The 23,540-nt window shown below is 33.6% G+C and overlaps 1 protein-coding gene across 1 annotated transcript; it reads left to right on the forward strand.

Annotated features, from left to right (window-relative positions):
• Positions 1–1,883: 1,883 nt before the first annotated feature.
• Positions 1,884–17,215, forward strand: LOC132543932 (diencephalon/mesencephalon homeobox protein 1-B-like). Its single transcript, XM_060207486.1, has 6 exons — positions 1,884–1,968; positions 13,339–13,430; positions 13,749–13,850; positions 15,386–16,107; positions 16,385–16,464; positions 17,040–17,215. Exons 1-6 carry the CDS (start codon positions 1,884–1,886, stop codon positions 17,213–17,215), a joined length of 1,257 nt encoding a protein of 418 aa, XP_060063469.1.
• The last annotated feature ends 6,325 nt before the right edge of the window (positions 17,216–23,540 follow it).

Here is a 23,540-nt window from a genome sequence, read left to right on the forward strand (position 1 = left end):
CAATATCGATATACGATTTCCATAACCTGGAAGCGTCTTTGTAAATTAATGAATTTGAGATATCCGCGAAAACAAACATTAAAGGCAAGGAAACATTTCCGTTGTGCCTTGATTGTTTCCCGATCAGGCGAGAGCCTCTACCGACTGGCGATAGGTGCCGTTCATCGGGGCATGCGATCCCTGCATCAATTATCGAGGTACACTGGTCTCTGTCAGCTACTAACAACCTAATCTAATTTCAAATAATGATACATTTGTGGATGTTAGACCAGCCTAATTAAGTTAAGGAATTAATGGCCGTATTTGACCTAAACATCAAAGACAGGAATTTAAGTCGACAAACTGTGTAATGTTTCACATCATTATGTCAAACAAACATCAACTATGCTGTTTCCTTCGTCTTTCTGCCATTATGTTCAGCATTTAAGTGCGTTTTATGGTTGCAAGCTTTTTTGAATTGGCGTTAATCGATTACAAATTAGATATCGCACGTGCTGGATGGTATCGATGTATTGTGAAAGTGATTTACTCTCCATCCGCTAATGCCGATGCGACGTATGATAATGTCCATTTCATAGGTGAAACGAACATTGCGCCTGTCACCAGTAATTATATCTTATAGCCAAGCTATCACATCGTGGTGTCGTGGGCTTGGCTTCTTTGTCTCATTTGCCTGATTAATTGGGGATTACATGCTGAAAACTAAATTATTGGAAGTGGTTGGAAATCGGGAATGAGACTAAATTCTCTAATATTACAAATTATGATAAAGCACTTCGATTTTTGATGAAGTAGAGCTCAGTGACTATTTCCAATGGTTTGGCAAATTACATTACCTACAGGAATCATACATGAGGCCCCAGAATGTGGTGTTATCATTTGATCCGCTGACTGCCGCATAGAAAAGACCATTCGGAGGCAGTGGCTAGTGTGTGGTGCTATAGTGTTACTCGGGTGTTACGCAGCGGCTGGCACCTACCAGGGAAAACACTGAGGTCTACCGAACAAGGTTTGTGGTGTAATTTCTTTTCATATTACTCCATGTTTCATCACTTGATTTACTTTTCATAATTAAAAAAAGATTTTTATTTTCATTTTTTAAAATGCAAATATCATCCGATTTCATTACTTTGAAAATGGATACAAATTAAGTTTTGTACTTGGAAATATAAATGTTTAATTGACATGAAAAAATAATTTGATAAAAATCTATCAAATGATATATAATCAATGCATTCTTTCCTTAAAATGTAATAAGTCACTTCAAATCATTCAAAAAGAATCAGAAAAATATTTTCTGAATATTTTTTTATAAGTCTTAATACGTTTCCAACTGACTTTTCTAGAATCTCTTTATACAAATTAGCTGTAATGTAAGCCCACTAAAAGTCTGTCTATTGCATATTTGAAGTTAAATTGGTTAACTCCAGCGTTACAAATAGCTTTCCGAGATTTGCTGCATACGTCTACAGAAGACGACTTGGTAAATTATTAATTCACTTTATCAAATTATAAAAAAGAAAATTTCAAAGGGCAGACACATTCCCTAGAAAAATTTAGTGGTTGAAGTGAATATGATTTTACGTCTTTTATTTTATTATAGGAGCAAATGGCTTTTTAAGTCAGGTAGTGACATATGATGATCGGAGTATAATTGGAACTGTCTGCAATAGTATACGTCACATTCTAAACACAGACGATATATTTACCACGGTATTAATCTATTGTTTGACGGCATGGGACTCAGGTATATTTGAATGTGCTCTCGACTTGCAGCTGAACGCTACGAGCAGTGCCACCCTATCCACTAGGAACACGTTGGAGATTTCAATGTAAAGACAACAGACGTTCATCGCTACGCTTAGGACGACGCCATTAACAACATGTTTTGTTTCCACTGTCCACCTACACTTCATCCTGCTGCCAGACAATTTGGAATGGACCTGGCTTATCAGCATCACCACCCATGTAAGTAGGGTCCGAATGTCATATACCGTAGATGTTGTTTTCTGTTATAAGAATCTATTTGTTTTTACATATACTAGTGACGTTCTGATGTGATATAAGCAAAGATGTAGGTAAACACGCGTAAATATGATCAATTTGGTTACATACAACTTAATGATTGTTCAAACTTAATAGTGGTTTTTAAACATTCCAACTTAAGCAGTGTAAAATAAACAAATATATATATTCATTTATACATGATAGTTTTAAACTATAGCAAGGGAAGTTTGTTATAACGTATAGAAATTGATAAGGATGTCGTGCCTGAAATCAACATCTGTATTAATGAACAATATACTTCTATGGCGCTTTGTTAAGATGCTTGTTGCATCATATGTTGATGAGATTGGAGCGGCAGTCACTTGATATATGTGTGTGTTTTCCGCAATCTCTCCTTGATAATTATCGGTTATGAAAGACACATAATTGCTTGAAAAAAATCGGGACATTTTTAAGATCTTGTCTTTTTAAATCCATTATGAGACATAAGAGATGACTATCTTATTTGATTCCTGTATTCATAATGTAATAAAATATGACCCAACTCATCAATTATTGGTATTTCAATCATTTTCATAAATATATAGCCACGTTTAGGAAACATTGATAGTAAAAATCCTATTATCAATTGCTATACAACTGAAACTATCTTATATTGATATAAACATGTCATTAGCGTTATATTCTTATAGACATTAATTTAATTAGCGGAATGATGTCATTGATATAAAAGCACAGATCTCCAACAACACTATTTATAGCAATATTTGCTTTGCTTATAATCTAGATTATGGATTTAAAAAAGATTTTTTTAAAATTCTATTTTACTTACATTATTTTTTTATTTATCACAAATTAACTTTGAATACAGAGTAAAAACGGACACGACATGATCTATGCTTGACCAAAATGTATTGTGACCACTCACTAGGGCTTTCTATATTCGACAGTTAATTTGGCCTTTAAGTCGTTTATTTTTTAACACAATACGCGTTAACATCCCCTATAAGTGATCCCTGGTTTATGATATAAACCTGAATGGCCGCTGTAAAAATTCCAAGATGCTTTGTTGGAGCTGTAATCCACTACTGTAATGGGGTATACATAGAGTGTCATTTCTGTTAAACAACAGGTATACTTAGCCACGATATATTTCAGAAGATATTTTTAACGCATTTTTCGGTATAATACTACTGATGTATAATTGAATAATACAATTTCGTGTTCTTTTCCCTTTTTTTAAATATGTGTGATACACTGCAGTCGCATTACATGATGGACTAAAACTTGTCTTTAAGAAGAATATATTTCATTTAAACGGTCATATTAAACAATCCTGTTGCACGTGAAAACATAATTTTGCTGCAATAAAAGAATCTCTTTATCTCTTTATGAACCTACTCGTGATATATACAACTGCTATCTTCAAATTTTAAAAGTAGATTTTGTTATGTTTACTGGTAATGAAGACAGACGTGGGAGTGCGTGTATTCGAAATCTACATTTCACAAACAGACTAGCTATGTTCGTGTTTTCAAGAACATAGCATTATAGCACGATTTGTAGAAGCACTGTTTAACTGCATTTTATTTCAATTTCTACAAAATTGAATGTGCTTCTATCTTTAATTTAATATTCTTGCTAGATGTTCATATTTTGCGTTTAATTTTCCATATAGAATATGACAAGTTGTGAATCAATAGGCACACAATGGCTTTGTATTTCCCTTTAAATCCATATCTATCTGCTACTAGCCACAGGGGTAAACTCCATTGAATTTAGATATGGTAAATTTAATAATATTCATATTAATTACGTTAGAGATTGCTTTATTCACATCTCCCCAAATTGATATTGATCTCTTATATCACATTCGTTAGATGATGCGTTCAAAATTGATTAAATATAGTCAAATTACTGACAAGTGACGTATGACATCACTTCTGCTTGTGTCGCACACGGCCAATAACCCTACCAGGGGGTTATAGAACTTCCTCTGTATCTCACTTAGGCCGTTCTATCAGATAACCTGACATTGCACGAGGTTCGGTTGATCTTCAAGCTGTCCCGTATATCGGTATACAAGCAATAGTTCAAAAATGTATGTCAGAGTAATATAGAGACTTTATGACGTTTAAGTATCATAAAGGGACTGATAGAGAGGTCCTAGGGCGAGTATTTAGATGGCGTCTTCTTTTAAAACATTTAACCATCTCTAAGTTATTGTAGTGAACTGATATATTAATTTACACTTTGATAACTAACTTTAATATGAAATTACCCTGAACATCATAGTATTTAGTATGTAAAGCAAGGTAATTTCACAACTTAAAATACTTAAATACATACAATAAACCTTGTTATATATAATAATCATATCATTAAAACATCAATCATGCACAATATTGTTTGCTTAAAGAAAGAGAAAGAGAGAAAAAAAGAAAGCAATAGAAAAAGTATCAAAGTTAATGTTTCATTTTGTATCATGTCTAAATGTATAAATTCAACTTTCTTCTGTTGATACTAGAGTTACAAAATGCAAGAATCTTTCATATCAGTCTATATGACTGTAATACTATTGTACATCACTATTCTGTATAGGGTTAAGTCATTAATATCAACTGTAAATTAGTACTAGAGAATATCGCAATCCGATTAAGATATGTCTGATCATAATACTAATTTAATGTTACATTGTTACAAAGGCCATGTAGTAGCAAACGAGGATTGTAACACATAATCGACATTATCAACGCCAGCTCTCATATATTTTGTAGGTAATCGATGTTATATGAATCGTTTGCTTGCGAAAATATCGTGTTCATCTCATTTCGGCGGTACCTTTTAACAATATCTTAGCATCTTACAGACTCTGTAAACATAACATGGATATCATATAGACATTGTAAACATCATTTTTGCAAAGTCAACAAATACTCGAATCCTATCCTAACATGATATGACAAATATCTGGACAATTTATTTCAGTGGTACATATTCGCGTCAGTTTTTACTTTTAGTGTAAACATTATCTAAACATACGGTTTTTATTGTGTGATTTCTATATCTATCTTTGAATGTTATGGATATCTATATACCATCATATTATTTTTGTAAATATCGATTAATCTCATTTGATGCTATGTATTTCTCATTGGATGTTATTAGTATCTTAACATCTTACAGGATGTAAAAGATATGTGAACTTTTCATTGGATGCTATTTATATCAATTCATCTCATTAATTTTTTTTTATTATCTCATTCGATGTTATCAATGTGAACAGAACATATGGACATATCAATAATACATATATGTATCAACAAAAAATGATAAAAAAAATCATTCGATTTGTGTTTCACCTTTTAATCCAAGAAATTTTTATATGTACACCCTAATTAAAATAACTGTGAACAATTAAGAGTGTAGTGGTCATCGGTGAAACATTTCAGGTAAACATGCATTTTAGAAGATAACCTAAAAGTTTGAAACAAATATTGATATGTTCTAAATTTGATAATTCTAGTTTTAATTCTCAAGTGTCTAAATGTAAGACACGTAGGTGTGGCACGTGTCTATGATAATTGGTTATAGTAATTTTGTTCTTAAGATTGAATTAAAGTTCATAATTAGATTAGATATTAATGGAAGATCAAAGAATTTTATTTATGCTGTAATTGTTTCTAAATGTGTTTTAAATGTATCATTGTATTCTTCTGATACAATTTTTTGAGAAGAGAAAGAAGATGAATCTATAAACAATAAAAAACCTAGTCTAAACAGGCCACAATCAAAGCGCATCACTTTGTTTACTTGTGTTTTGCACAAGATGACGTCACGTCAATTATGACGTCATCACAATACATATCCTTTCAAGATAAATACACTTTCAGAGACCTTTCCCGTACGCTATTAATTTAGTGATTTAGAAAGCAATAAAATCAGAGCATACTTCTTTGGAAAAATCATGAGTTTATTGATCGCTTTGTAACAGAATCGATCCTAACGGGATAAGTATCTATTCACAACGATACAATGGTATAGACTATTAATATAGTTTAAAGTTTAATTATCTATTCTATTAAGATGTTATGATTTTCATCGCGTGACTACTCAAAATACATATATTTTCGTGAAAAGAGAAAAAAAGTATTTTTACAATTCAATCACTTTTAGTTGGTTTCAATAAATCTAACAATAAAGTAAAATAAAGATAGAAATACAACACACACTTATTTTGTAGATTGTGTGTATTGTAATAATCGGAATAGACATACAAGAAAAGAGCCATTTTACTTGTTACACCTGTACGTTATCTTCCATGTCTGTCTATAAGGTGTCAATGAGTCAGGCGAAGCTGGTGTAATAAAGCTGGCCAGAATCGACTAATAATTGAAAACATGGGGTCGACGAAATGCCAATTATAAGTTTATGTTGAAGACCAACTGTTGACGCTGTAGTGATCGGATTAGAACGCAATTCACGCCTAATTGACGTTCTCCACAACAAATTAATACACAAATTGAAGGAAATTATTATCTCGTAATTGTTTCCCTGATGGACACTGACGGTAAGTTTTGTTTTTGTATCTTATCCTGACAGGCTAAGACGCTTTATTTGTCTAAAGTGAGACGTTTCCTTAAAATCTCCTTTTGGAATTTCTGCCACGAATCAGTGTAAGATGGTCAAATGTCTTTTGACATTTATAATGGCAGGAGTACGCCTTATACACAGACCCATTTTATTCAACAGTCGACCAACGAAACAAAAGCTAATCAGCACCATACTTTAAAGTAAAGTACCGAGGTTATAAAAGGCAAAATGATTTAAGAGAAGTCATTAATTTAATTGCGTGTTGACTTGTGACAAAGGTTAGCTTTGTGGGTGCTGAACCTGCATCAGTACATCAGAGACACTTGTCCCCCCATTCAAATAAGATCTTAACCAGATAGAAAACACTGAATTACATCCTATTTCTAAGTATTAAATTCTATTTTGTTCCGACTATTTTATTTCAATGTTTCATTAAATGTTCCGTTCATATTCCATGCGTTACTGCATTTTTCTTTTACATGTAATTCTCTAAGAATTTTTGTAATAAATTAGGTTATACTTTTGTCTGGAACACATGCCCTTAATTCACACATGCCCCCATATCAACAGTTAAAAGGAGAAAAAAACTTCAAAGTTCCGCGTTAACTACTCTACTCTCACTGTTAATGTTTTGAAAATGCATTTGACTGTGACCAGTGTGCCATTTCTACTGTTAGCTTATTGGAAATGTGTTAGACTGTGACCATGATAAATTTACATTATAAAAGATATTTTGTATTTGATATTAAGTTATTGAAAAATATGAGTTATGTGTTTGAGGTATAACGAATTTTCAAGAGACAGAGTATTTTGATTACTGATAATATTTCAATCAAATTATAAACGTTTTGACATGATAGCATTAAAGATTTGTGAACATTTGAAATATCAGAGATAAAAGCATAATAATATAATCGTTCATTTTTAAAACATATGTTTTTTTCTCATTGACCAACTTGATAGTATTTTCTTTCTGACCTTGTTTAAGTCAAATTTTGGAATGAACGCCTTTATCTGAACATATTCTATTTAGTAGTATGAACAAATAAGTATTATTCTTATCAGCACATTGTATAAGTATCTTATATAGATAAATATGGCAAATATTACTGAAAACTTATCACTTATCTTATTGTAACCATATATATTTATCATTAGATTATAAGAAAGTAATGCAATTAACAATCGTATATTTCAGAGTAAGTATATATTATACTTATTAAAATAGGTACGATTTCCTTTAATAAATGTTATAAAGGAAACAATTATATATTACACCATGTGACTTAAAATTACTTGGCCTTTAATCAAGCAATTATAAAGAGATTTTTCATGTCTTTAAGTATTGGGAAGATGAACAGGTGTTTAAGAATATTTTCAAAGTTCCTCACTTTGCATGGAGTATTGTTTCTAATGCATTAGCACACGTTATTGTAAGGTCGGGTGACATATGTCTACGATAAGGATTTATCTACATTTAATTCATTTTTTATATCTTCGTTACGATCATGCTAAGGTATTAAATGATAAAGAAATGCTTCAAGGAGCGTATTACTAATTTTCTCAAAACATAAATATCATAGAGGACATATAAGTGAAGTCGCTTTATTTCTTTTTTCACATGGTTTTTTTTGTCAATTGTATTAGGGACAAACTACTTAAGTTGAGTAACGAATCATTAGGGCACTATGGTTACATAATAAAAGCGCCGCGCTACAGTTCTTATATCAATTATACTGAGGGAATATTGTAATGTGCAGCTGCTAATTACCAGGAGATATATGTGGCATGGCTCAAAATGTTAACGAGACGTCTTACATAGGTGTATATAGTGAAATTGTGTGTGGTCATAAGGTTAAAACCTGGTTTTACATTTATCTGTGCTAGTATTAATCTTACCTGCATGTGATAGAAACTATAACTATCCTAAGTATAGGTTTCTAAACTTTGAAAAGAAATGGGTATCCAACCACTTTTCGAAACAGGACGCTTTTATAATATAAAAAATAAATGGAATAAAAATTTGATAGAATTTTAAATAGATACTATTACATTAATTTGCAATTGAAATTTATCGCAATTGACTCATTGCTTATCTTATGCTTCACTGGCATATAGATTCTTTCCGGGTATGGACTTCACTCTCAATTTCTTTATTTTAATTTACTTGATGTGTATATATGTTATAATGATAAAATTTCCTACACTCCTCTTACTTATCCATTTCAACAAAATTGTTAACCTATGTAAATACTAATATCAGTCTCAAATCAAGACAAGCAATTAATTTGTTTTATAATTTTAGTAAAATTAGTAAAGTGAGAATGACGACCTCCGGAAAATTTCTCTATAATTGTAAATAATAATATTGACATTAAATAACAATGCGAAACTCAACTACATTTTCAAATATCTCATTAAAGCATCTGTAGTGTAATCTACTTAAACATTTATTATTTTTTATGTACAATAAAATAAGTAGTTTTATTTTAAAAACCATTCCATGTAAAGAAAAGTCTGAAGACAATAATGCTAATGTAAAAGAAGGACTAAGATAAATATGATATTAGGAAAGATGTTCAATTTATCCAGATCAGTGTCGTAAATAATACAAAGAATGGTTTCCTTATCAATATATATATATATATATATATGTTATACGTCTCTGTAATGACGTCATGATTCACCAAGCTGTGTAAGCTGAAATGAAAAGCGGACAGTAGATGTATTGTAATCGATATTAGTATATTCAATATTGCCGTGATGCATCCTGCTAAAAACCAGATACATCATTTCATTTTATGTTGATTTATGGGACATAATATGATACACATTGTACAAAATATAAGATTGTACAAACTACACAATACATGACATGGTACAAATTAAAATGGCACAAACTACCAAATACACGACCTGGGACAAATTGTACAATACGTGATACGGTAAAAACTTTTGTAAAACATGACAAGACAAAAATTATACAAGACATGACCTATTAAACTTTTACAATGCATGACAAATTGTACAATACGTGTCACGGTACAAATATTACTCACTACATTGTCTTACAAATATTACAATGTCTTATAATAGTATGATACATATTTTATGCGAATTATGACTTGGTAAAAATTTCTCGAGATATAATATGGAATAAACACTACGAGATTTAGCAGGGTACATATTTCTAAGATATTGTACGCTTTAACGAAACAATATGTCAATTTAAGTATAAATTTACGCGAAATGACATGACACTATTAGAAGACTATTTGAAATTTTACATGACATGGGGCCTTGTAGAATTTGATATCGAGATATGACAAAACTCAAATTTTACTATACTTACAGCGATACTAATTCACGTGACATGGTATTTCACTTATTGTACTAGACATGTCGATTTAATTATTTGACTAGATATCGCTTTTATGAGACTTTATCGTTTTATGACATTGCATATAATACCGTAATATGCAGTAATGCTAGCAAAAAGTATTTTACTTATCAACATTTGACACTTAGGTGTTGTATATAATTACATTTACCAACATTATTTCCCTTTACGTACCATATCATATTATTTCAACTAAAAATGCATGGTATCGTACTACATTACCTAATTACTGATAGCAAATAATATTCAGTTTTTCCATTTCTAGAAAATAAAGAAACATAACAGTCTTTTCCAATAAAATATTTAATTCAAATGTGATGTTTGACGATAGTCGCGTCGACCAGACAGGAAATTTATCTTACCCATTCTTTGGTGTTTCACTGTCATTAAGATCTTTGTATTGTAAATCAGCTTATTTGATTACCATGTGATGGTGCTTGGGCATTCGTCTTTTCTGGAGTAAGATGTCTTTGGATGAGAACGAATAATGACAGATTAAGGGAGTATTTACGTGTTTTAATGACATATTTATGGAACACTGAACTTCGAAAGGCTTCTCCAGCACGCATTGAGTATATATACGGGTTTTACCTGTGGGAATCAAACCCTAGAAAACCTAAATGTGTAAATTTGTTTTACAAGACTGTTAATGTCACTCATTTGTGATTTATACACATAGATAATGTAATTTTGCCATTATGTGACTCCTGATCAAAACATGCCGTTTACCACAGCACTTTATTCAATCACAAAATCATTGAAAAACGCGGATTTGTCCACGCCGTGTCCATAGGCAATGCACACTAAGTGAGACTAATTTCTTTTGGCACGCGAGCGCGTGCAAATGGGGAAATAAGATGCGGCTTTAATAATATTTACCTAAGGTAATATGGGATCTCCAAGCGCGGTGTCTAATGATAGCTAGCGTCAATATTGAATTAGATTACCTTTGAAATTTAATACTTACCGAGAAACAATTAAGGTAAGGCTATAGCGAGATGTGTCACCGGAGTCCGGGCGTATCATCACTACAAAGTCATCTCTAAAGGCCATATCAAACTAAAGTCGATTTTTAAAAAGAAAATCAAATTTGTGTTATTGAATGAATCCTTCCTATGTCTAAAGCAATGTATTTTCCTATTCGTTGATGTTTATTTGGTTAAAGTTCGTTTATGGTAAGGTTTGGGTTTGTGCTTTATGGCGTCGAGGCGCTGTAATGCTATCCAATGTTATTATAAAATTTCAAAGCTGTTAATATCATCAACGTATCACCCAACATCATTTAAGTAAGGCGTAAATTAGATAAGGGCGATTTTCGCCCAGACGTAAGCCTAGTATGTATAGGTAGCGGGGAGAGTTTAATTGAACTTAATGCGGTGGAGGTGTTATGTAATGGCCGTGTCATCTATATATAGGAAATTTACAAAGAACCACAGCTAGTTACATCAATCTCTATGGGGATCTTGGCCAGTTATTGACTGATATATTCAATTTGTAAAAAGGACTAATGCAGCCATGTCCTGTGACAAGTCAGGGGACTGGGTTAGTGAGCTGTTTTGTTACAGCAATGACCGCTCAGGGAAAACAATTATAGTTTCTTGTATTAAAAGTGTCAGACACTGAGATGTTTGTAAAAGATGTTTTTCTCTCAGACATTTCCCTAGAGAAAATTACCACCATATAACATGGCATCGTCATGTCTGATACAATACTAAAACAACGGCGTTTACACACTCGTATTTAAAGTAAATATAGAAAGCTTGTGTGACCTTGTCAGCGTAATCAGAAATAAGGAAATGACAATGAAAATTCAATTTTAGATATTGAGTATTGACATTTATTATTATTTTTTCTATAATGGGAGATAATTTAATACCAATGTACAGAGTTGTATCTATACATGGAATGATAAGCCAAATGGTGCAAAGTGTGCAAATTTTGTGTTTGAAAATCTTTTACAAAATTGATATCTTACAAAGTAATAAATAATTGACTACGAATTCTGTATTAAATGAATTATCCATATGTAGCCTTAAACAATACATATAGAATGATGAATGATTCATAAAGAATGTCACACGTCCATGGGAAATGATTTATACAGAATGTCATACATCTTCAGAGAAAGATTTATACATAACTATATACACCCATAAGAAATAATTTACACATTCCATACATCTAAGATGAGTAAATTAAGCATGACGTCATGTTACCACGAGTTATGTTTCATACAAAACGACATACATGTGAAGGACTCATACATATAGTCATACATATACGGCGAATTATTTATACATAACGTCATACATCTACGGCTAATTATTTTTACATAACGTTAAAAATTAACGGTGAATGGTTCATACATAACGTGATACATTTAAGGTGAATTATTCATAAAAACGTCATACATCTACGGGGAATCATTTATACATAACGTCATACATCTACGGTGAATTATTTGTACATAACGTCATACATCTACTTGGAATTATTCATACATAACGCCATACATCTACGGCGAATTATTCATACATAACGCCATACATCTACGGCGAATTATTTGTACATAACGTCATACATCTACGGCGAATCATTTGTACATAACGTCATATATCTACGGTGAATAATCTGTACATAACGTCATACATCTACGGGGAATTATTTGTACATAACGTCATACATCTACGGGGAATTATTTGTACATAACGTCATATATCTACGGGGAATTATTTGTACATAACGTCATACATCTACGGGGAATTATTTGTACATAACGTCATACATCTACGGCGAATCATTTATACATAACGTCATATATCTACGGTGAATAATTTGTACATAACGTCATGTATCTACGGTGAATAATTTGTACATAACGTCATATATCTACGGTGAATAATTTGTACATAACGTCATATATCTACGTTGAATAATTTGTTCATAACGTCATGTATACACTATTACCAAACGTAATTCTCTCGATGATATATACCATGTGGGAAATCGAATTCTTTCGATAAGGAAGCAATTTACACAACCAGCTAAAGTTTCAATATTTTAAAGATAAAAAGGGATAGTTGATATAACAATTCATCCTCACGAAAACTCCAATGACAGTTTTCTGAAATAAATATGTTAACGATCATGTTCCTGACGAATATAATGAAAATAAAAAACCTACAAATACACTAAGCATGGATCATTTATCATTTCAATGCCACAGTTTGTGTAATATCTTGTATTTAACAAATTAAAGATGATGCCTCCTTGTGATATAATTACACAGTGGTTATAACACGTTGTTTTGATGATCAAAAATGGTTGTATATTTTCAGATTCCGGCTATGGACTACACACCGATTTTCAAGATGACAGCTTTGCTAGACGAAAACAACGAAGAAATAGGACAACATTTACACTCCAGCAGGTACGCTTGTGAATACATAAAGATACAACAGACACTGATCAACTAATCACTTTTGCCTCATAATTGATAATTATATTATTTCCGTATTGTTTGAAATACTTTAAAACACTGATGCCGAACTCAACCCCCACTCCCGCCCTCCCCCAACTCCCCCACTTCCTTCAATGTTTTTCAATATGTAAAAAAACACAAATATAATTTTTAACTTGAGGTTGATTTGGATAAGCCCATATGCACTCTAAAAGTTGCAGATAAGATCAGAATGTTTATACAAGACTTCATTACGACCTGAAACAACATTTTGTCTTATGTTTTCAGCTTGAAGAGCTTGAGAAAGCATTTGCCCAAACGCATTATCCAGATGTTTTCACTCGAGAAGACTTAGCCATGCGAATCAATTTGACTGAAGCACGTGTACAGGTAATTCTATTTCTTGTCAATAAGAGAGCCTATGAAAAAGTTCCCTCAATTCGAATTGACTAAAAATGATGCATGCATTCTTGTAAATCATCCTCAAAACAAGACAATAATGTACGGACTTTGTTATTCAGGTGATACAATAAGCAATGTGACATTACTAATATCATTAGTGATATAAAACAGGATGTAAAATATCTATCAAAATGCATAAAATCAGTGATTTATGTGTAAAAAACTGTTTGAAGAAAACAAATAGGCTTCATAACATGGTATTTTTCCCGAATAGGTATTCATATTGTATTTCACACAGTAGAAATCTGATAGCTAGAGACCATTCGTTTCCCTTAAAATGTTTTATCAATCTATTATCTTACGCCGGTTTTATAGCTTGTAAATTTCATTAGCAATAATATGACAAGGCCTCATCTTCAGGAACAATTATATAAGTGTTCATCATATTTCAACAAATTGTAGGGTTATCACATTTTACTGCAGGCCTCTTCAGCGTCTGATCAGATTTATTGTAAACATCCTAGTAACCATAGAGACTAGACAGTCTTACAAAACACGCATGAGTGACGAAGAATAGATATATTTAATTGGCAATAAACCATGCATAACTGCCACTTAGTAAGCTGAAACATCTTGTAGTCAGTATACGTACATTTTGCTTATTTGACAAAGGTACTGTGAACGGATAATACATTACTTAACATTTATTTTGTTATTTTGTATAATTAAACAATGCACAAATAAAAACGTCATAACTCTATTCCCTAAAATCTTTCCAGGCCAATACATTCAGTTACATTAACATTTGCATGTGCTCACGCAATGTAATTACAAAGTAAATCTTATTTTAAAACAATTGTGTTGAGATATCAAGTGTAGCATGCGATTGTTCAAGGCATTATTTCCCGTTTGATAACAAAAATGCAATTTACCAGAACCGGAAGAAAATATAAAACATGATTATTTTCATCTATAGATCGTTATTTTGTGATATGATAAATGCATATGCCTTCATAACGTACAATCCATGCAAATAGAAATGGCTATCATTTGTTAATTCTAGGATGAAAACTGATTTTTAACGCAATCGAATTACCACACGGAAATAATTAAATCGTGACAGGACAGGAGACAAACGTAATTAGAAATCAACATAACAAAAGCAACGTGCATCATTTAGAGACAATTAAACAAAATACGTTCTAATTTACTAACGCAGATATCAAGATGATGTGCAAGAGAAAATATCAAAAATAACTAACGTTGAACAGATATATCTATTGATGCTATTGACCTAAGGGGTTCGAATCCTTGAACGGATGTGAAAAAGCTTGGAATCACCTGCCCGATCATGTGGGTATTTCTCTGGGTACTCCAGTTTCCTCCCACAGTATGACCATTTGCGTATTTCTATCAGGGCCAACAAAAGTGATTGATTTAGGTTTGGAAATCTTGTTTCGCCACTGTTGTGAAATAAATAGATTTATTATTAGATTAAATGTTAGTTATTTTTTCCTTTCCAGGTTTGGTTCCAAAACCGTAGAGCAAAGTGGAGAAAGAGTGAACGATTTGCTCAACAACAGACCAAACCTAGTACCACACAAAGTGATACCGTGAACGAGGACGGTAATTCAGAGACAGACATGAAAATACAAGATGGCGGCGAAGATCTAGAGGTTGATACGGTAACAAGTTCCGACGACCTGGATGATTCTTTACTTCCGGACGAAATAGACGTTCACTCAGAACGAGGCGGAGACATTGTTGGTAAAAGTGAATCTTCTTATGATGTTGATACAGAAACGAAAGAACAAATAATCTGTAACGATATTCCGGAATGTAAGGAGGAACCAGACACAAACACAGTTTCTACTGAAAAAGAATTTTGCCAACCACCCTCCGTTTTATCTGCATCACCCAACAGTAACGAGACTGACGACAACAAAAATAACTTACCCGACAAAGTTGCCGAACAAATCTCTGATAATTCTGAGAGCGACACCACCACCTCAGAGTCGGGTGGCACTAGCCACACATCTCAAGTCATCCCCAACTTACTGTCAACGGGTATGCCACACGGAATGTGCTCATCCTCATCTATGCTGATGAACATTGCCAATCAAACTCAGGAAAATATCTTGCAGAAACAACAGCCGTTCTTGCAAAACTCCTTTGTACAAACATTACTTGCTCTGAACAATAATGCTACGTCGAGACCAGCGGGTTTGATGCCGTTCATGGAAGGGTAAGTAATTTTTATTTGCAAATTATTGATAGGAGTTAAATGCGAAATATGTAGCTAAAACCATAACAACCGTCGAATTCCGTAATCTTGTAATTATTCATATCATGAACGTTTCTTTAGTAGTGTGTAACTTCCAACTATTAATCCAGACCAATCCAAATTTAAATATTTTTCTAGAACAACTTTTAATAACTTACTATTTGTAAATGAAGTTTGTCAATAAATGTAGACATAGTTCACAATGTAATCGCCTGATTTTTTTTTATATTTATAACAGAGCTGGTTACAAAAACTACTTGGACAACTACTTCACTCCCAGACACTTTCTACCTCATGTGGCACATCCTGCTTTCAAAGGTACGTTGTCCATTCGTTACTCATTGAAGCTAATACTTTGATACCCTGGACTTATCAAATCACTGTCTCTTTCTTCTCATAGAATAACGATTTTGTAAGTTGAAAATGGCAACGATCTCTCTCTCTCTCTCTCTCTCTCTCTCTCTCTCTCTCTCTCTCTCTCTCTCTCTCTCTCTCTCTCTCTCTCTCTCTCTCTCTCTCTGCCATTTATTCATGGAAAGGGTCTAATAATGAAAATCATATGATTATTGGACTAATACTTACAGTTTGTGATTGACTTAGGCTAAATTTGATTTTCTATGTCGCCTTTTAAGTTTTAATACTTGAGTATCCTTGCATCACTGACGAGTCCTGAAATGATTAATATACATGATCCTGTTAAATTAAGTTTGGTCCAGCTTTGTCGATTTCTAAAAATAGTACTGAAAGTTATTAACTTAATTGTATTTTGTTCCATCCTTTATTGTTTTCGATACGTCCACAATGTTGAGCATTAAATACACCTTGCTCACATAAGAGATAATGAATCTGAACACTGACACATCACAAGCTAATATTCGTATATCTCTTTACAGCCGCGTGCCTTCCTTTCTGCGCCTGCTGCACCACAAGACCGAGTTGTCCCCCTTTGATGGTTCCCCCGGACCAGAGAACATCCAGCGTTGCGGAACTCCGACGTCGGGCACGTGAACACTCAGAATCAATTACGTCATCAAATGTTCCGGACACCCCACACAGTAGCCGACCATGATGTTTTAAGCGACTTCTGAAATAGCTGACGAAAAAGGGGACTTAGCGCTACTTACTTATTTACTGGGGTAGCTATTTATAGATACATTACTTTAGTGCAAGGGTTTAAAACTATCCATCTCTACAGAATTAAGAGTTTAGCAGAGATTGGCATAAATACGTTTACAATGACCTCGTTTATAGACTTGTCACAATCTGGAACTTGAAGCACCACTAGCTTGTTAGATTTCTATCCACGGACTAGTGGACTATTTGTTTATATACAGTTGTGCCACCAAACAATGTCATGTTCTATGACAACATTCCTCTTCGTTGTTGCTTTGTTTGATTGTTAACTTATTATACCTCCTATTGGCTGTCTAAATGTGCTTTTGAATAAAATAACTAATGTAATCAAAACTGTCATCTTATGATTTAATGTTAATGAATTTGGCTATATTTACATCTATATAGAGATCTATACAAACTGTATCGATTTCTCATCACAGATTCCTATCAGTTTGTTAGAAAAAAAAAATTTGTTACTGACAGAAAACATTTTTTTCTTTTTGTAACATAAAATCACAAAATGTACACATACCTCTTTTTATTTCTGTAGTTGTCACCAGATTCTCAACCTCTCACTTAAATCCGTATAGTCTTTAGTCTGGATTATAAACATCTTTACACACAGAGTATTGTGGAGTAAGACATTCCTATTTCTAGTTCCCTGACAGTATATGTATAGTACCAAAGTCGATTTAGTCTGGATTATCCATATCCTCAAACAAGTTGGCGAAGTGAAGATTGGTATCGTGCTTCCTGTTCGGCTGCAGCACAGACAAAAATTTTCAATGAAAGAGTAAACTTACTTCCCAGTCTATCATGCTTACATGTCATAGTCTTTCTGGCCTTCAATGCCTTATTCTCGATATAATTTCGTGATTGTCATCAACCAACAAAAATACTCATGTCGTAGAAAAGCTATGGGAAAGCTTTATGAGCGTCAACATGATACTATTATGATTCGTTGTGAGAATTTCGTTCTATTTAGACGCATGCTATTTAGCTCGGGGCTTTTTTTTCTTTGCAGTTCCGTACTTTGAGAACTTGACATTTATTGAATGCTACAAAATGCACTTTTTCGAAGCACCATTAATTCTTGCAATAATTTTTTTTCAATGATCTTCATGTAAATATGTCTTTTACCATTTGCCTTCTTTGTATCGATTTAATTATAGGTACGACGTTCTCTTGTTTCTTGTAGAGTAAAGTTTAAAATCACACCTGTAAACAAAAAATTGCTCAACAGTGAAGTCATTAAACCTAACCCGTTTGCTGGGTTTATCACCCCATGGACAGTCAAGGTCATTTTGAGGCGGAATTCCCTTGTAGTAATAGGTGTCAACCTCACAGACAACAAAGGGGAGGTCCGTCGCATGCCACTCCTAGCAAAGACACGGCCACGACAGCACGACCCGCCCGTTTCTCAGTTTCCTGAGAGCGTCGAACCACATACCTTGAACCTCTACATAAGGACCATCTGTCTTTCGACATAGCACCTCTTTTACATTGAGTCATCAGACAATATGTCAGACGCCTCCTAAATATCTCAGTCATTGCTTTGGGATTAAGATCAAACTGCAAAAACATGAGAACCAGAAAACCTGCCTTTCTTCTTGTCCCATGTCGTCCTCTTTCTTATATCATATGGCACCCTCCTCATATCCCATGTCGTCTTCATTGTGATAACGTTGGACCAGACCCTGTAAAGCTATTGATTCACAATCGTAACAGTCTCATTACACATGGCGAACTAATTGCTGGTCACACTTAATTGAGCTATTTGAGAGCATTGATGATTATACACCGCAGAAGGTTAAAAAAGCCCGATAAGATAAGCTTACATAAATCTCAATATCTCAGTCTGACCAGACCAAAATTTGAACCCAGTATGACACTCATCTAAATATCAACAAACAATACAACAAAAACTGTGAAATGAAAGGCTGTGGACATCAAGACATCAATAAAGGCAACAGAGGGTTCACAGTAGAGAGATCAGTTCACCATGGTATAAACAAAGATGTGGTATTTGGAGGTGATATCTTCGTTGAGTAAAATCTTACAACAGACCGTTAGCCTACTTTTGGGAACAATCTACGCTCTTCTAATGGCTGAATTGTTTAGGGGTTTTTTTCATGCGTATTTGGATTTGCTATTCAAAACATGTCACAAAGACCTTCCCAAGTCCTCTAAGTCTTTAAAGTGTATTGTTGCGGTCTGATATTTCAATGACAAGAAAACTATTAACCTTGTCCATGGGGCATACCCAGAAAAACTAGAGGTAATGAAACCGCAAACATTTCAATATTAGCAGCTATGATACCTCGATCTACAACGAAACCTCTATAAGTGTGATGATTTCAATTAACTCTTTCCATTTTATATAGTAATTTACCTGCTTTCCAAATCGATGTCTGGCATGTTGCAGTGTTCTCAACATCTTTATTTCCCGACGGGAAAAAAGAACCTATCACACAGGTTGTGAAAATGGGAGTTGATGTAAATTATCGGGAAAGTTTATAGTCACCAGTATATTGAAGTTAGATTTGTTGGTGAGTATACTTGGTGATTGTATTGTTGTCTGCTTGATGAACCTAACAGTAGTCGTCATAGGATCAGATATCTTATTCTTTGTACTTGTTCGCCCTCGTTTCATAGATTTTGAGTTTGAATTACAACGTTACATACGTGATTTTATTATGTTGACTTATGATGGTATGCAACAGTGTCTGAACATTCAAAACATCATGAAAAGAATTGTTTTTCGATTTTAGTTAAAAGGAGTTGGAATTATTTCTGCAGAATAAACAAGAGTCACGCAGATTTCAACATTTAGGGATTATTAACATAAAATATAGTTTATGTACCTGGGTTAAAAACCTGATCCAGTGATCAACACTGTCCTTGTAACTTGTTTCAAGTCATTTTCATCGAAAATAAAAAAATACATGATAGCATACTTCCACACGAAAAAAATATGATTTACAATGTGACATATAAGATCCAGATGCTATATAAAATGGATTCAAGTGACACAATCGTGTTCATTCAACCATGGCATGTTGCTACTAAAATGGACTTAAATTGTCCCAGTAATGTTTTGTTTACACTTTATGCTGGAATAACGCAATATCATCCATTTTCTGTTTATCACGTTTTGTAACTAGTAACCTCATTTTTCGCATGGAATGGTAAATGTCGGTCATATACATGTACGATAGCGCACTGAGCCAGTTCTGTGCACATATGTACCCAGGAGCTGCACGTGCTAATTAGTGCCTGTTTAGTGCATATATTGCATGATTCCAATCAAACTACAACAATATGCAAAAATGCATGTTGTTTCTCCTTCATACAGGTAACTAAACTCCTTTACTCTTCGCCCGTGAAAACACGAACTATTAATTCATTTGATAAGAGCAACTCGTCAACTCGTGCGAATATCAATAAAGATGTATTCCCTGATACAATTAGGTTACATACAATTAGGACATCATCCAGCTGCATCGATTGAAATGTTTTAAACTTCAATTTGTATCTCAAACATTCTAATTGCAATAATTCTTAACAAATGTTTTCAATGAAAGTGCTTCCTGTCAAAGGGTTTTTAAAACATCTATAAAAATATTGAAATAACTTTTCCGAGCGTTTTATTCTTGTCTGTTATTTATACTAGATGTTAAATGTGCTAATTACTTTTAATGTTTCCTCTGTGGTTAGACCTTGGTGCGTTTGATGGTTAAAAAGGCACAGTGCAGTAAAAACCCGCATAAGGAAAGCATTTTATTTCAGTTATTGGTTTTTATACCTTAATCTAAGATTTCCTATTATGTGTTAAATTCGGTTATCTCTTTCATGTCTATGTCATTTTCATGTTTAAAATCAGCTTAAGTCAATGATCCCAGATAACAATGACACTGAATTGTGTCCTTGATTTGTCATAGACTAGGCGAATAGTAGGTGCAATGGAAAGATGATGTTGAAAATAGAAATTCTCTAATCTTATTCGGTTATCAGTCTAAAATATCTGTAATTTTCTTCAGGTCTACAATATCAGACTTCATTGTAAGACAGCTTCTGTTTCTTGACGATATCTTGTTGTTACAGATAGTTGACGTACAAAACATTTTGTTACGGTCTGTAATATCAGGGAGACAATACCCGAGCACATGATAAGCCAGTTTGCGTTACTGTTTTTCGATACCAAATCACATGTCTGTGGTACTAGAACCATGAATCGGTACAGCCTGCTGACAATGCAATTCGTTAGTTAAACCTGCCGATATTATATTCCTGAAGTTAAACCTGCTGACATTGTATTGTAGCAGTTAAACCTGCCGACATTGTATTTCGATAGTTAAACCTGCTGACATTGTATTGTAGCAGTTAAACCTGTCGACATTGTATTTCGATAGTTAAACCTGCTGACATTGTATTGTAGCAGTTAAACCTGCTGACATTGTATTCGGGTAGTTAAACCTGCTGACATTGTATTGTAGCAGTTAAACCTGTCGACATTGTATTTCGATAGTTAAACCTGCTGACATTGTATTGTAGCAGTTAAACCTGTCGACATTGTATTTCGATAGTTAAACCTGCTGACATTGTATTGTAGCAGTTAAACCTGTCGACATTGTATTTCGATAGTTAAACCTGCTGACATTGTATTGTAGCAGTTAAACCTGTCGACATTGTATTTCGATAGTTAAACCTGCTGACATTGTATTGTAGCAGTTAAACCTGCTGACATTGTATTTCGATAGTTAAACCTGCTGACATTGTATTGTAGCAGTTAAACCTGTCGACATTGTATTTCGATAGTTAAACCTGCTGACATTGTATTGTAGCAGTTAAACCTGCCGACATTGTATTTCGATAGTTAAACCTGCTGACATTGTATTGTAGCAGTTAAACCTGTCGACATTGTATTTCGATAGTTAAACCTGCTGACATTGTATTGTAGCAGTTAAACCTGTCGACATTGTATTTCGATAGTTAAACCTGCTGACATTGTATTGTAGCAGTTAAACCTGCCGACATTGTTCTCCGGTATTTAGACCTGCTAACATTTTGTTCGGTTAGTTAAACCAGCTGACATTGTACTCGGGAGGTAAAACCTGCTGACAATGTATTTAGATAGTTAAACCTGCTGACAATGTATTGTAGTAATTAAACCTGCCGACATTGTTTTCCGGTAATTTGACCTGCTGACATGTTGACAATGTATTTCATTAGTGAAGCCTGCTAACATTGTATTATGATAGCCAAACTTGCTGACATTATATATCGGTAATAAATTACGATGACGTCATGATTTCTGTGTTACGTTCTTTAATACGGATGTAATACTCTGAGCTTACTAAGGCTTTATCAGTACTTGTAATAAGAGTAACTTCTCCAAAACGTCATTAGTTAAAATCTGCTGACATCACGGCATCTGTGCTTCCGCCTTCTTCACTGGGTCCTAGTGAAGACGACATCGCGCCACTGCCGTGGAATTGGCACCAAGCAGCAACAGAGTGGTCATGAATTATGAATGACCGACAGATATTTGTGATGGCCAGAATGGTTACGGCTTCCGATGGATATGAAGCTTTGCCTATCGACCTGACCAGGAGGTGTCGCAATTATCCCCACACAATACAATTATCGGTTTTACTTAGTGTTGCTGACACATAACTTTCCTGATCTATCACATAGTAAAAGTTCCCTAAAAAATATCGTGTAGGCGCCGAAACTGAAAGTGGCCACCCTAGACACCAAGGAAGACAAGGATACAGTTCTTCGCTAGAGACGTGCGGTGTTAACACTTTGTTCTGGAGAAGGTGTATATAATGCTTGATTAAATTATCAAATATTGTAACATTCATAAATCACAAATGGGGTGAAAACATGTCGGAGTAGACCTAGTTCAGAGATGACCTTCCCGTACATTGAATGTACCACTTTAGTAGGATCATATTAATATGGATCAGCCAACTTCTTTCACAATTAAATTATATCTTATATATTTTATATTGTGTATTAACTAAGCTGTAAATACGTCTATTGTTGTTAAGGAATGTTTTCGGTAACCAATACCAATAATGATTATGCTATTCACTGTAGTAAATTGTTCTAGTATTATGTGTCCACTCGAGCCGACACCAACTGCTCTAGATTTCACCATAACGGTAAACAATATCCATATGTAGAGTGGCTGAAAAGTGTACTTGACTTTCATGGAAGTTGCTTAATTTTTCTTTAATACTTATGTAAGGCTACTATGTGATTTTTGTATC

This window comes from Ylistrum balloti, unplaced genomic scaffold (assembly GCF_031769215.1).
Source record: "Ylistrum balloti isolate Yb309-2 unplaced genomic scaffold, AGI_CSIRO_Ybal_v1 Utg369772, whole genome shotgun sequence".
Classification (NCBI taxonomy): domain Eukaryota; kingdom Metazoa; phylum Mollusca; class Bivalvia; order Pectinida; family Pectinidae; genus Ylistrum; species Ylistrum balloti.